This window comes from Miscanthus floridulus, chromosome 5 (genome assembly GCF_019320115.1).
Source record: "Miscanthus floridulus cultivar M001 chromosome 5, ASM1932011v1, whole genome shotgun sequence".
NCBI lineage: Eukaryota > Viridiplantae > Streptophyta > Magnoliopsida > Poales > Poaceae > Miscanthus > Miscanthus floridulus.
The window spans coordinates 148,435,500-148,448,938 of NC_089584.1; the positions used below are offsets into that span (position 1 = coordinate 148,435,500).

The window sequence follows — 13,439 nt, forward strand, 5'->3', positions numbered from 1 at the left end:
CAGCCATTCATGTGCCTGAACCTTGATTGCTTCTGCTGGGTTTCAACTCTAGCCTACCCCAACTTGTTTGGGACTTAAAGGCTTTGTTGTTATTGTTGTTGTTGTTGTTGTTGATTCATGTCAAAGAAAAAATCATATGAGAAAAATGGACAGAAAGTTGTTTCGCCCCTGAGGAAGTGATTCTAGTGGCGGTGCACGCATCTTTTGTACTCTTCACGCCCAAACTAGGGAGTCACTGTTTTAATAGTAAAATCATATATATAATTTGGGTCACTGTGCATCGTTCTACCCTTCATCTCTAGCACCAAGTAAAAAATAATCGAATTTGAAAAATATTCCACTGAAAAGAAAAATTTTCTAGTTTTTTATTTCTTCAAAAAGATATCGTTGAGATGGAAAAATGAAGTTAAGAAAGAAACACGAGAAAAAAAGACTAAAAGAAACCGGTGATTAGACGGACCATGTGTGAGAGTGAGAGTTTGACATTGGCAATGTCAATGGTCACCTCACTCCTTAGTCCTCATAACTAGAGAGTGATTGGCAGCACAGAGCGCAGGCCACTGTGGAGAGTGAAAAAGAAGTCCTGATTGCTTGGGCGACATGATCCATGAAACAACAACTTCGTATTACTGAATTCTATTTGGTTACCTTTGCATTCTAATCTAATTTCTTTCTTTTCTCCCCAATGTGCCTTCGATGCGTCTGTCAAGAGCTAGCAAAAGTTCCTGACAGTATGTAATTCATGGCATTTTGTGTTTATGTCTAATTGTGAAATTGTATGGTCCGCATGGCTTTCCGATCATTGCAACATTGCCTGAAAATATGCCAATGTGATTAGAGACTCTATATAATGAAGGATACAATTTATGTTATGTACTTGTTTGCATCATGAGTGCAAAGTCCTTCCTTGATGTTGGTGACCCTGGAAACTTGGTGAATCACAATCATAGTGCTTGAAGTTGCTTGGCATACTAAATGGATTGGTGTTTAGTATGAACTGAGAGGGTAGGATGATTTGAGAAAACCAGGATGATAGGATGCTTGGATGAAATTGGGATAGTGGGATGGTTTGGACAAACTAAACTGGGCAAAATGTGTTAGAATTGTGTTGGTCGTAGTTCAGAACATGCTAAAAGTTTGGATTTTCTGAGTTTGGACATGATCGAAGGACCTTTCATCGTTCTAGCCAAACTTTTGCTTCCTCAAGGATCCTTTTAAGAATAGTTGTTGTTCTAACTTCTCTCTCTATTATATGCAGGTGAAACATGAAGAAGAGCTCATGGCTAAAGAGGATATGGTTGCTGGCTGTTGTAGTTGGGGTAGTCCTCGGTAGTTGGATCGTGGGGGAGGGGCAGAGAACTACATGATTCAAAGAAAGATATTGTATATGCTTGTAGCCAGGTCTTTGGCTTGAGGATTATTACCCTTTAAGCCTTTTTTACTGCCTTCTTAAGGTCGACCAAATGTATAAGGTTGACCTTAATATGGTTTATAACCTCCTATTTTCATACCCTCGGGAAGTCGGGATGCCCTTACATGGCATCTCCTTACTATACCTTTGTATTTTTGTTATCACATAACTATTATGTTCTTTGATTGAGAAGAAGTGGGCCGAGGTATAGACATCTAGTGAAATCTTAGCATCATGATGGAGAGGCATGAAATGAAGGTGTGACATGGTGTGGAAAGGAGAGAGAATGGAGCACAGCTGCAGCAGGTGCCTTTACACTAACATATACAAGCCTTTTTCCCTTAACAAAAACTTTGTCATGCAATAAGTTTTTGTGATGATAACCTTGTCATACATGTGTTTTACAGATGGTGTACACAATGTACCTCTCCACTGCTAGTAACTGACAATTGAAACTTTGACCAGATTCAAAAACCATGGGCTACTACGGGAGCGGCGGGCATTTGATTTTGGTGACGAGAGTTTCTTGTTGCTGCTCATTAATTTGGTGACAAAAGTTGGGCTAGCACTGGTCATCCATGGTTCTTTTACCAACAGACAAACTAGATGAGTTGCCACATTATTTTTTTTTAGAATTCCACAACAATATATAAGTGCCTGCCAATTTTGGTCGATATTTTATAGGTGGAATAAAATGCTTCTTTTCCATCCCATCCACACGATGAATGCTAGGAAACCCTAGACTTTGTCTCTAGACGGAAGTAAAGGCAGAAAGATTTTGTTAATTCATGTCAATTGTTTTTTTTTCTAAAAAATCAAATGAAAGAAATTTGTATATCATAATATACAATTTCAATTAAACCATGATGCATTGCTCTACCCTCAATCCCTAGAAAGCAATAATAATAAGCCAAAAAGAACCGAGTTTGTGAACCATGCCATAGAAAATGGTAACTTTTTTTTTGTTCTTTAATTTAATATATCTCGACAAAAGACACCGTTGAAAAGATGAAAAAAGGATTTTTTTTTTTTTAAGAAAGAAACACGAGAAACGAAACAAACAAAAAAAAGGAAGGAAAGCGAGAAAAAGAAGCCGGGCGGTGTGGTGTGGTTTGGCCATGGCAACGGTCTCCTCTCTCGCTCGCTCGCTCTTCAATCCTCACTGGCGGCCGTCACACCTGGAGAGTGACCGACTGGCAGTGGCTGTAGCAGCCCTCAGCCTCACGCGGCGCGACGCGGCGCGGCGCAGGCCTCTCCGGCTCGGGCTCTGAGCCTCTGACCCCTACACAGCTACCAAAGCGAGCGAGTCCACCGTCGACGCCACGTCATCGCCCCCCATTCTCCCCTGTGGCCTTGTCTCTCTGTCTCTCGCGTCAGGCTCTCTCCCCCACCGAGAGGCGAGAGCCGAGAGGAGAGGCCGCACCGCACCGCACCGCGACGCACTCGCTCGCACCTCCCCTCCCCTCCCCTCCTCTCCGCCGCCATGGGCCGCGCCGTGCCGTCGTCATCGCCGAGCTCGCCGCAGCTCGGGCGCAAGCGCACGGCGGCGCCCACACCGGAGCCGCCGACGCCGCGGCGCTACTGCTCCATGGACGACGTCATGCGCCGCGCGCGCGCCGTCGACGCGCCGCCCCCCGTCGCCCGCGCGCGGGTGTACACCTACTACGAGAACCTCATCTGCGAGACCTGCGGCTCCGGCGACCGCGACGACGACCTGCTCCTCTGCGACCGCTGCGACCGCGGCCACCACACCTTCTGCCTCCGCCCCATCGCTGCCAAGGTCCCCATCGGCCCCTGGTTCTGCCCCGTCTGCGCCCCGCCCGCCAAGGCCCCCAAGAGTGCGTCTTTCTCCCGCCTTCCTCGCCGCCTCCATCTCGCCATTTCCCTCCCCCGCTCTCCTTTCTTTATCTTCTTCCTTCCTTCCTGTTGTGCTATTATATCTCACTGCTTTTCCTCCTTTTTTGTGGGGATCTTTAGGATTCCCGATGAAGCAGACCAAGATCATCGATTTCTTCGGGATTCAGAAGGATGGGCAGGATGCCCAGGCCCCCAAATGTAGGCTCTCCCAAGGTAATTCCTCCCACCTGCGTCTGCGTGCACCATTGCATTGCATAATTTAATGTCGTATGAAATGCGAGACCTTTTCCCCTCGTTGCTTGCTTTGGATGATCCATGAATCGGTGGCTTCTCTATTGTTGAATTCGTTCTTCTCATAGATTACTTTTTAATTCTTGTTGGTTATCTTGCACTCTAGTATATATTTTCCTTTCCGTGTCTAAATGTCCTCCTACATTGTCACCTGTACACCTTCGATGCATCTGTCAAGAGCCATGCTAGCAAAAGTTCGTGTTAGTACGTCGATCGTGTCTTTTCTGGGTGTTGTATGTTTGATCTTGATTGTGCAGTTCTTTTTTTTTTTGAAGTTGATTGTGCAATTCTGTTGACTGCATGGCTTCCTGATCGTTGCAGCATTGCCTGCAAATATACCCCTGTGAATTGGAAACTCTAGGCAACAGACACTACAGTTTATGTTAAAATGTGGCATACTTGCTTACCTCATGAATAGAAATAGGCGGGAAAGCATTGACGGACAATGATTTAATCTGTATTAGTTATGTGTGCTTGTTAAGTAGTAACGGCAAGTTGCGGTTCAAACAAATTATGCGTTTCAGCGTTTCACTTTCTAGATCATTTATGGTTGCACGGATTGGGACTTATTTGTGGTTCTGGTATATATGTTTACCTGCCTGATTATCTCGGCTGCATTCGTTAGCCGTAACAATAGTTTCCGCCCTGGATGTATTGCATTAGTATAGAAGCCTCCAGTAAGTTGCGTTCTATTTATTCGTTTTTTTATGGGCAGTGTAATACTTTAATAATCTCTACAGGTTCGATGCACCTGCTATGAGCGCAGTAGCGATTAGCGAATATTCCTGTTAGTATGCCAGTCACTTCTTTTTGTGTCTTGTATGTTTGATTGTGCAATTGTATTGACTGCATAGTGCATAGCTTGCTGATCGTTGCAGCATTGCCTGCAAATATGCCCCTGTGAATCGGAAACTCTAGGCAACAAAGAATACAGTTTACGTTAACATGCGACATACTTGCTTACACCATGACTGGAAATAGGTGGGAAAGCATTACCGGATAATCTGGGTTAGTTACACGTCCTTTTTAATTAGTAACAGCAAGTTGCAGTTCAAACAAATCATGCATTTCACTTTCTAGATCATTTATCTCGAACACGCAGGAGAGCTGCGTATCATTGTATTAATAGAAGAAAAGAGCGCCATACATAGACCCGACCCCCCCCCCCCCCCCCCCCCCCCCCCCACACACACACACACACCCACCCCACTACATGGACACTAGATCACCGGTTAAGAAGATCATTTATGGTTGTACGAATTAGGACTTATTTCTGGTTCTGGTATATATGTTTATCTGCTTGATTTTCTTGGCTGCATTCACTAGACATAACAATAGTTTCCGCCCTTGGATGTATTGTATTAGTATACAAGGCTCCAGTGAGTTGCGTTCTATTTATTTATTTTTTATGGGCAGTATAATACTGTAATCTCTACAAGTTCGATGCACCTGCTAAGAGCTAGCAGTAGCGAATATTCCTGTTACTACGCCAGTTACATCTTTTTGGGTCTTGTATGTTTGATTGTGCAATTGCATTGACTGCATAGCTTGCCGATTGTCGCAGCATTGCCTGCAAATATGCCATGCGAATTGGAAATTTTAGGCAACAAAAAAGGGTTTACAATAAAATGTGATGTACTATCTTACATCACGACTAGAAATAGGCGGGAAAGCATTACTGGACAATCATTTCATCTCTGTAGTTATGCATGCCTTTTTAAGTAGTTATTATGGCAAGTTGAGGTCCAAACAAATCATGTGTCTCACTTTCTAAATCATTTATGGCTGTATGGATTGACTGATTTCTGGTTCTGGTATATCTGTAACCTCTTGTTTATCGTGGCTGGATTCATTTAGACATAAAATAGTCCCCGCCTTTGGATTTTTTGTATTAGTACAGGATCCAGTGAGTCGTGTTCTTTTTTAGTTATGGGTGGCTCAATTACGGTAGTTTTTACAGGTTTGATGCACTTGATAGTGAATATCCTTATTAGCATGCCACTCATAGTCACACCTTTTTAGGTTTTGTATGTTTGATTGTTTAATTGTATTGACTGCATGGCTAGCCTACTGATGCATCATTGCCTGCAAATATACCATGTGAATTGCAAAGTCTAGGCAACAAAGAATACAGTTACATTAAAATGTGAAGTGCTCGCTTGCATCATGACTGGAAATTGGTAGGAAAGTATTACAGGACAAAAATTTAATCTGTGTTAGTCATACATGTTTTTTTAAGTAGTAACGGCAACTTGGGGTTCATTTTCTAGATCATTTATGGTTGTAAGGATTGACTTAGCGGTATATGTGTACCCTCTTGATTATTTTGTCTACATTCATTTAGCCATAAAGAATACTTCCTGCCTTTGACCTGTCTGTAACAAATCCATATTTGTGCCATTTATTTGTTTGATTATGAGTGGTTCAATTACTGTAATTTATTTGTCTAAAATTTGATCGGTAATGCACCTGATAAGAGCTAGTGGTAGTGGATATTCCTTTAGTATGTCAGTCACATCTTTATGACTGTTATATGTTTGATTGTGCAATTGTATTGACTGCATGGCTAGCTGATCTAAGCAGCATTGCCTGCAATATCCCCTGTGATTAGGCCGGCTAATGCTTATTTGTTGTGAGAGGAAAACACTATACCATGGCTGATAAGCCGTGCTGATAAGTTCAAGCGAACAGGGAGAGTATGGTTACGTTAAAAGTGATGTTGCTGCAAAACGCTTTCATTGGCAAGCAATACACCAGGAAGAAGGGGTCAGCTTCCACTAGTGGCTAAGGCCGATCAGGTTATCAGTTGTTGGGGGTTTGTTAGCATCTTGTTAGTAAGTTAGCATCTTTTGCGTTCAAAAGTAAGTTAGCATATTGTCAGCTGTGCCAGGTGCCGGCTTAGCATTAGAGGATCAACCCTCAAATAGAGCAAAATGCCTCAGCTAGGCTATTATTCAATTGGATTCTATTTTGGGAGAGAGGGGTGGGGGTTGTGCCTTAGACACCTGCTAAGTCTTTTTACTGCAATTACTTTGTTAAGATATGATCATTACACGTCTGATGCAGAAATTCTTGTTAGTATGCTACTATGCTTCATGTTTTTTAGTAGTATAATAATGGCAATGTGGAGTTGAAACAAATCATGTAGCTCACTTTGTTCATAAAGGCTGTATGGATTGACTGGCTTCTGTCGTGGGTATGTGTTGTGTGTGTACCCTCTTATTATCTTGGTTGTGTTCATTTAACCATATATAGCTCCTGCCTTTGGCCCTTGTCTTATTGCTAGTCACTGGGTGTAGTATAGGCTCCGGTAAATTGTGTTTTTATTTATGTGCAGTTCAACTTCAATAGTTAGCATTGATAAACACTTGGGGTAATAGCTTTTATGTTAAGTGTATGAGCCATATATCTCACAGATATTGTAAAATGCAAAATTTGATGCACATGATTGCCTGATATGCTAGCTAATATTTTACCGGGTTTCGAATACTTGTTAGATTTAAACACAAAAGTGAACTAGTATCGAAAACAAATATAGATAGATTGAGTACAGAAAGGGATGTGCTTGTTATGGTACTAACTCAGGTAATTTACTTCATCTTTTTTAGATGCTAGAAGGCGAAGGAAGCGTTCTCTTGTTATGCACAAGAAGAGGAGGAGGATACTGCCATTTGTTCCATCTGAAGATGAAGCTAGAAGACTAAAACAAATGGCGTCTCTGGCCACTGCTTTGACGTCTTCCAAAACAGAGTTCAGTAATGAACTGACTTACATGCCTAATATGGCTCCTAGATCTTCCAATCTGGCAAGATTGGAGGTAGGCGGTATGCAGGTTAGCTAATCTTTTCACCTGAAATTATGTTATTACCATTTGGTGTTTTGTTGTTCTAATTTTTCTCTCCTCGACTTTCAAGGTTCTGCCCAAAGAGGATAAGGAAAGTATAGAGTTGTGCAGAACCATGCAACAAAGAGGTGAATGCCCTCCACTTCTTGTGGTCTTCGATTCCCTTGAAGGGTATTGTCTTGAACTCACTACACTATTTACTTATTGGAAAATTGTCTATTTAATTCAGAGTTTGCGGTGTTGCTCTCCAACTTTGCTATTCGTGTGCATGCCACATTGCCACTAGAACTTGTGTGTGCAACACTGCCCTTAGTGTTCTGGTGTCACCCACTAGGCCACTATACACAAATTGTGACACACACACTTTTTCCTTTACATTTTTAGTACACAGAAATGACACTTATGCATATATATTTCCAGTTTCACTGTGCAGGCTGATGGTGATATTAAGGATATGACCTTCCTCGCCGAATATGCTGGGGATGTCGATTATCTGGAGAAGAGAGCAAACGATGATATTGACTGTATTATGACGCTCCTCCTGACAGCTGACCCTTCCCAATGGCTGGTCATTTGCCCTGACAAGCGGGGGAACATTTCTCGCTTTATCAGTGGCATCAATAACCACACACAGTAAGTTGTTTATTTTGTATCCAAAAGTCCAGTTTGCAATTGCTGTACTGAGTTGTCACCTCAAAGAAAAGATGTGTGTATTCTAACTTTGAAACTGTGAAAGGATGTGTATATTCAAACTGTGAAACTGTTGCAGGGATGGCAAGAAGAAGCAGAATGTCAAGTGTGTGCGGTATGACATTGATGGGGAGAGCCATGTCTTGTTGGTGGCCTGCCGTGATATAGCTCGTGGTGAAAAGCTATATTACGATTACAATGGATACGAGCATGCCTATCCCACTCAACATTTCCTCTAACCTAACCCCAACAGTTTTGACTAGTAAAGGAGTCTAGGTGAAAGAGGGCTTGGTGGCAATATTTCTAGCTTTGCCACCAAAAAACCCAAATCCAATAACTTATACTGCCCCTTGGTACAAATGACAGATTTAATCCAATTTTTCGAAGAGATCCTAATGACAGAAATTGATAGGTGCCGGTGATTGTTAGCCTAGTTATAGGAGCCAAGAGGAATATTCATTGTCCCTGCTCTCAAGAGTATCTTCCCATTCATATTCTTTTTATTCTAGGGGTTTCTACCCCTTTTGTGAGAGTAAATAGTTGTCCGGGTGTCTCCTATTTATCAAAAATGTTGGAAAAAAGAAGAATGTTGTAGTAAAGTTAACTGTTGGGCTGTTGCTGGTTAAAGGTACATTTCGAATGGCTAGAATGTGTAGGTGGCCGTGTCTCTATAATATTCTTTCTACTTTTCACCTGTTGCGATTGTGTTTCTTGCGCACACACACAACACGTGTGGGGGTGTGTGTTGACGTGGTGGAATGCCGTTGTTTCGCCTATCATCTAGCATTCCGAAGCTTATTTTAACTATTTATCCAGTAGAGCAAAGGTGCTGCTAAATTGCTAGCGGCCAAACCCCCCGTCGCGCTGGCTTCCATGGACGCCCCCGCCGGTGGCCCGCTGCGACGCCCAGACCGTAGCAGCTTCCACCTCTCCCTCTCCTCCCCTCCTATTCCCCATTCGAGCTCTGAATTTGTCAGGAGCCAGAGGATGGCCGGCGGCAAGCAAGAAATGCCGGATCCAAGTCCTGAACGTTGACGCTTGTGTGGTGGTGTACGGCGAGGGGGAGTCACAGCCGAAGGTGTGGCTGGACGCGCCCAAGGTGGCCCAGGTGTTAGCCCGCTTCAACACCATGCCGGAGCTGGACCAGTGCAAGAAGATGATGGACATGGAGGGCTTCCTCAACCAGCGCATCGACAAGCTCGAGGAGCAGCCGCACAAGGCGCAGTGCGAGAACCGCGAGCGCGAGACCACGCTCCTCCTGCATGACGCCATCGTCGGCCGCCGCCCAGGCCTCATGGACCTCTCCGTCGAGATCTGGTTACATCTCTGTCTTCATGCCACTCTTGTTGTTATGTCTCGGAACCAAACGACATAAACCATGTAAATAGTACAAGCATCTAAAACACCGGTGTAACAAACTGGCAGCCGCGATTGGATGCAACCAGCCATTTTGACATGCTCTGGATCAGTCCGAACCCCAAGCCTCGTCACGCATAGATTGTCGAGCAGCAACCAGCCATTTTGACATGCTCTGGATCAGTCCGAACCCCAAGCCTCATCACGCATAGATTGTCGAGCAGCAATTCTGTTCTTTCTCTCTTCCTCCTGTTTCTTCAGCTCATCTGTTCCAAAGTTTGTAAACTGCTTCAATCCCATTCCATGAGCAATTAGCCTTTGCGCTGTTCTTGCAGATGTCTTTCGTCTTGGCTTGGGCGGTTCTAAGTCTGCAGCGAGGTGCAAGAGCAACTTAAAACACAGTGTGCAGAAAATCTTAACAAGACCATAAGATTGAGATGCAACAATCCACAGAGCATGAAAAAGAGAGGAACAAGTAGAAAGGAATCATCACAAGACACAGGTGTTACCTCTACCATCTATTTTTGCCAATAGATCATCATCCCCTTTCAGTGACCGCACTTTGTATCTTGGAGGTATGCAAGCCTGAGCCTCAATAGCTACAAAATGATTGGAAAGAATAAAGTGATCAGAATACATGGAACCAAAGCTACAAGAACAGCAACAGTGGATGGCTTGACAGTTCATATCATCTGCATCAAGTGCTAGCCTAACAGAATAGAATGGAATAGCAGCAAATCAGCACAAAACATTGGAGCTGAGCAATTAACCATGAAACACAGCAAAATACAACAATCCACTCCCGACATGCATAGCAGTTTACGACATGTATTATGAGTAGATGAATAAACAAACTGAAAGAGGATAACCGTGTTTTAGGGATGGAATCAGAGCACCTAACATTTTAGTTCACAAATTTCTTCTCAGATAACTACACTTGTCTAATCCATCCGATGACAGCATTTGTTTCCAACAGGGGCGAAACGTGCTGTTACCTCATGGCCTCGCCTCTCCCAGCAGATCATGTCATAAGAAGGAACTATACACGAATATAGTTAGAAATAGCTGTAAGAATAAAATTACCAGCTGATGGAGTCCGAAAAACAGCAAGTGCTGAAGTATCATTAACCCAACGAATGGCAACTTCATGATCCCCAAACTTCTCAAAAATCCTTTCCAGATCTGTTGTGCGTGTGCTCGGTGAAAAGTCGTATAAAACAAGGACATGCCTTGTCCCAAACTGTGTGGCAGCTACAAAGCCAAGGCAAAGAATCAAGTCTGTCATCTAAAGCTCAGAAGGAACAAGCTAACCATACAGATAGAAATGAATATCCTGAATACCTGTAACAGCATTGTTCTCCTGCTCATTCACATGGCCCTTTGATCCAGATCCACCCTGAGGAGTAGACTCTTTGTCATCCAAATCTCTTTCCAAACCACACTGGTCACTGTACAGAACACTCTTATTGTAAAGAAATGAGCCCCTACCCCTCCTTTTGGGCCCTGAAGATGGGGTGCCACTTCTCTCTGAAGAGCTACAGGAAGGTACTCTAGCTTCTTGCTCAAGGGAGCGTGCTAGTGTGTCATCAAGTGCACCGCTATCTGCAATAGACTCCCAATCTGCAAGCACCAAAGAAGGAATGTAAGGTCTCAATTTTCTGTGAGTTGTGTCCATAGTTAAATAGCACAGACAAGGTACAAAAACAATACCATCTTCTTCGCCTTCAGAGTCCTTCAAACCCATCGCACCCTCTTGTGATGAACATTTCTCTGAAGGCTCCTTATCCCTGCACAAACACATTGTTTGACAGAAACAGGGTGTATCGCATTAGGATCCTACGTATGAACAAACCCAACCAAGGCAAAGCAACATTTCAGTTAAACAAAATGGCCGAAGCAATGCTCCAACCATTAAGTGCAACAGTGAAGGTTCAGGGGTACAATACAAGGGACGTTGAGAAGGGGAACAAACCCTAGGGCCCCGGGGGCTGCGGCGCAGGATCGGAGGACGATGGCGCGGGCGCGGAGCTCGTCGGCGCGGAGGGTGTTGCCGCGGGAGGCGTGCAGGCCCGCGAGGTCGCCGAGCGCCGTGGCGAGGCGGAGGTCGGCGGCGGGGGGAGCGGCTGCGGCGGAGGTGGAGAGGTTGTAGACGACGGACTCGAGCAGGGCGATGGCGCCGTCGACGTCGCCGGCGTCGACGAGGTCGTCCACCTCCTCCGTCCAACGGGGGCCGTCCATGGGGGCTCACGGCTGTGAGTCGGAGTGAGCGCGAGCACAGCGGCGCTCTGCCTCTGCTAGCTGGAGGCGCCGCGCCGGAGCCTCTGCTAACTCACGGCTGTGAGTCGGGTCGCCCTCGTCGGTCCGCCAAGCCCGCAGGCCTTCGCTTGGTTTGGACTCTTAGGAGTTGAGATGGCTTAATGGCTAGGGGTAGAAGAGTAAATCCACAAATGTTCTTAAGAGTAATCTCTTCTGAAATACAAGGGTTGCAAGCTTGTTTTAAGTCAAACTACGATAACTTTAATTAAAATTGTAGAAAATAAGAAGAATATATAATAATAGTCACTCGTAGTTGTCTGACCAATCCCAGCAATGAGCCTGTTTGCTGGTTGGTTTCTGGGCTGATAAGCTCGGCTGGTGCTGTTTTGTTGTGAGAGAAAAATACTATTGGCTGGCTGATAAGTCCTGGTTAAAATCAACAAGCGAACAAGCTGAATGTGAGTAGCGATGGTGACGTCGTGTCGGCCTGGCTGCCTGTCAAGACACTAACGCAGCCGGCTTGTGACCGTACCTAATGGCATGTGGGCCCAAGCGCCACCATGTCAACGAGAATCAAAACCACTAGAAGGGGTTAAATACCATTCTTTACGTAAGTTTAGGTCGTAGGATACACAGCTTTATAGTCTAAAGGGTGAAGTAGATAAAAAAATCAAGGTTACGTAGACTTTTTCCCGCAAAAGTGGAGAAGTGTATAGCTAAGGCCCTGTTCGCTTCGCTGAAAAAACAAGCCGAAATACTGTTCCGACTAATCTGTTGTGAGAGAAAAACACTATTCCGACTAAAAAAAAAAAAAAAAAAAGATTATAAGAGAAGCGAACATGACCTAAGCTAGAACCTTAGGGCAAGCCGGGCACTCAGGTAACATAGACCGTGGCCCAAGTACTTGGGTAACCTAGATCGTGGCCCAAGTACTTGGCCCATTATCAATGCTAGCTGGTTGCATTGCATATATGAAGAAGTGAAAAAATAGCATCTTACAGATTTAGCTACTCTCTATAATAGATTTGACAAAAAATACTAGAGTATTCCAACATACTCTGTAAAACCAAAAGGTCAGATGGCTAGTGAGGTAGGCTATCCAAAAGTAGAGAACAAATAGAGTGGATTGGAGAGCTACTAAATTTCATGAGTCATTTACAAAGTCTGTTGGAGATGTTTTTTTAATAATAGCTAAATTTATCATTTAAAATAATTTAGCTAATCTCTTGACGATGCTCTTATGTATAGCTAATATTGTTGTCTGGTTTCAAGATCCAAATGACTTGTGGGCTTTGGCACTACTGCCGATGCATGATGGGCTTGTTTGAATGAGACCCTGTACTACTTTTTGCCTAGATTTGCAGCTGCCTGGAGTCTGCCTGCGGAGGTGTTTGGTTGGAGCCCTCAAATGAGGACCGGACCAGGCAAGGGCAACGTGTGCCAGGCGACCGAATTCGACTGGGTGCTGACGCGGTTGCCTGGCATGAAAACAGTGATTCAGGTAGAAGGGAACCATATCATATCCACCGTGTAGTTTTTGTTTTTTATATTTTATATTTTCTATATTCTTTCTCCCTTTCGTTGATCATGTTCACGCTAAATTAGCAGTGTGAGCAATGTAATTATTGTTATCTTTCTTTCTCATGCGTTCTTTTCTTGTGATGCTTCCAACCAAACGAATCATCTTCTAACTTGCCTGGCCATGCAAATTCCATCAAATTTCCAGGCAACTTT

At 44.0% G+C, this 13,439-nt stretch overlaps 2 protein-coding genes across 3 annotated transcripts; one reads left to right on the forward strand and one right to left on the reverse strand.

Annotated features, from left to right (window-relative positions):
- The first annotated feature begins 2,552 nt into the window (after positions 1–2,552).
- LOC136454094 (probable Histone-lysine N-methyltransferase ATXR5) lies at positions 2,553–13,112 on the forward strand. The gene is made up of 7 exons (XM_066454641.1): positions 2,553–3,249; positions 3,389–3,481; positions 7,168–7,391; positions 7,474–7,574; positions 7,824–8,036; positions 8,173–9,410; positions 13,062–13,112. The coding sequence occupies exons 1-6, from the start codon at positions 2,895–2,897 to the stop codon at positions 8,330–8,332; spliced, it is 1,146 nt and encodes a 381-aa protein (XP_066310738.1). The 5' UTR covers positions 2,553–2,894; the 3' UTR covers positions 8,333–9,410; positions 13,062–13,112.
- Positions 9,350–11,838, reverse strand: LOC136454095 (uncharacterized). Of its 2 annotated transcripts, XM_066454643.1 has the most exons (7): positions 11,422–11,838; positions 11,160–11,236; positions 10,791–11,069; positions 10,533–10,700; positions 9,959–10,048; positions 9,648–9,817; positions 9,350–9,576 (listed from the first exon to the last, which is right to left on the reverse strand). In XM_066454643.1, exons 1-7 carry the CDS (start codon positions 11,685–11,687, stop codon positions 9,559–9,561), a joined length of 1,068 nt encoding a protein of 355 aa, XP_066310740.1. In that variant the 5' UTR covers positions 11,688–11,838; the 3' UTR covers positions 9,350–9,558. The 2 variants fall into 2 exon arrangements, with proteins under 2 accessions (XP_066310740.1, XP_066310739.1); XM_066454642.1 differs by having other exon boundaries at positions 9,359–9,817.
- Positions 13,113–13,439: the final 327 nt, after the last annotated feature.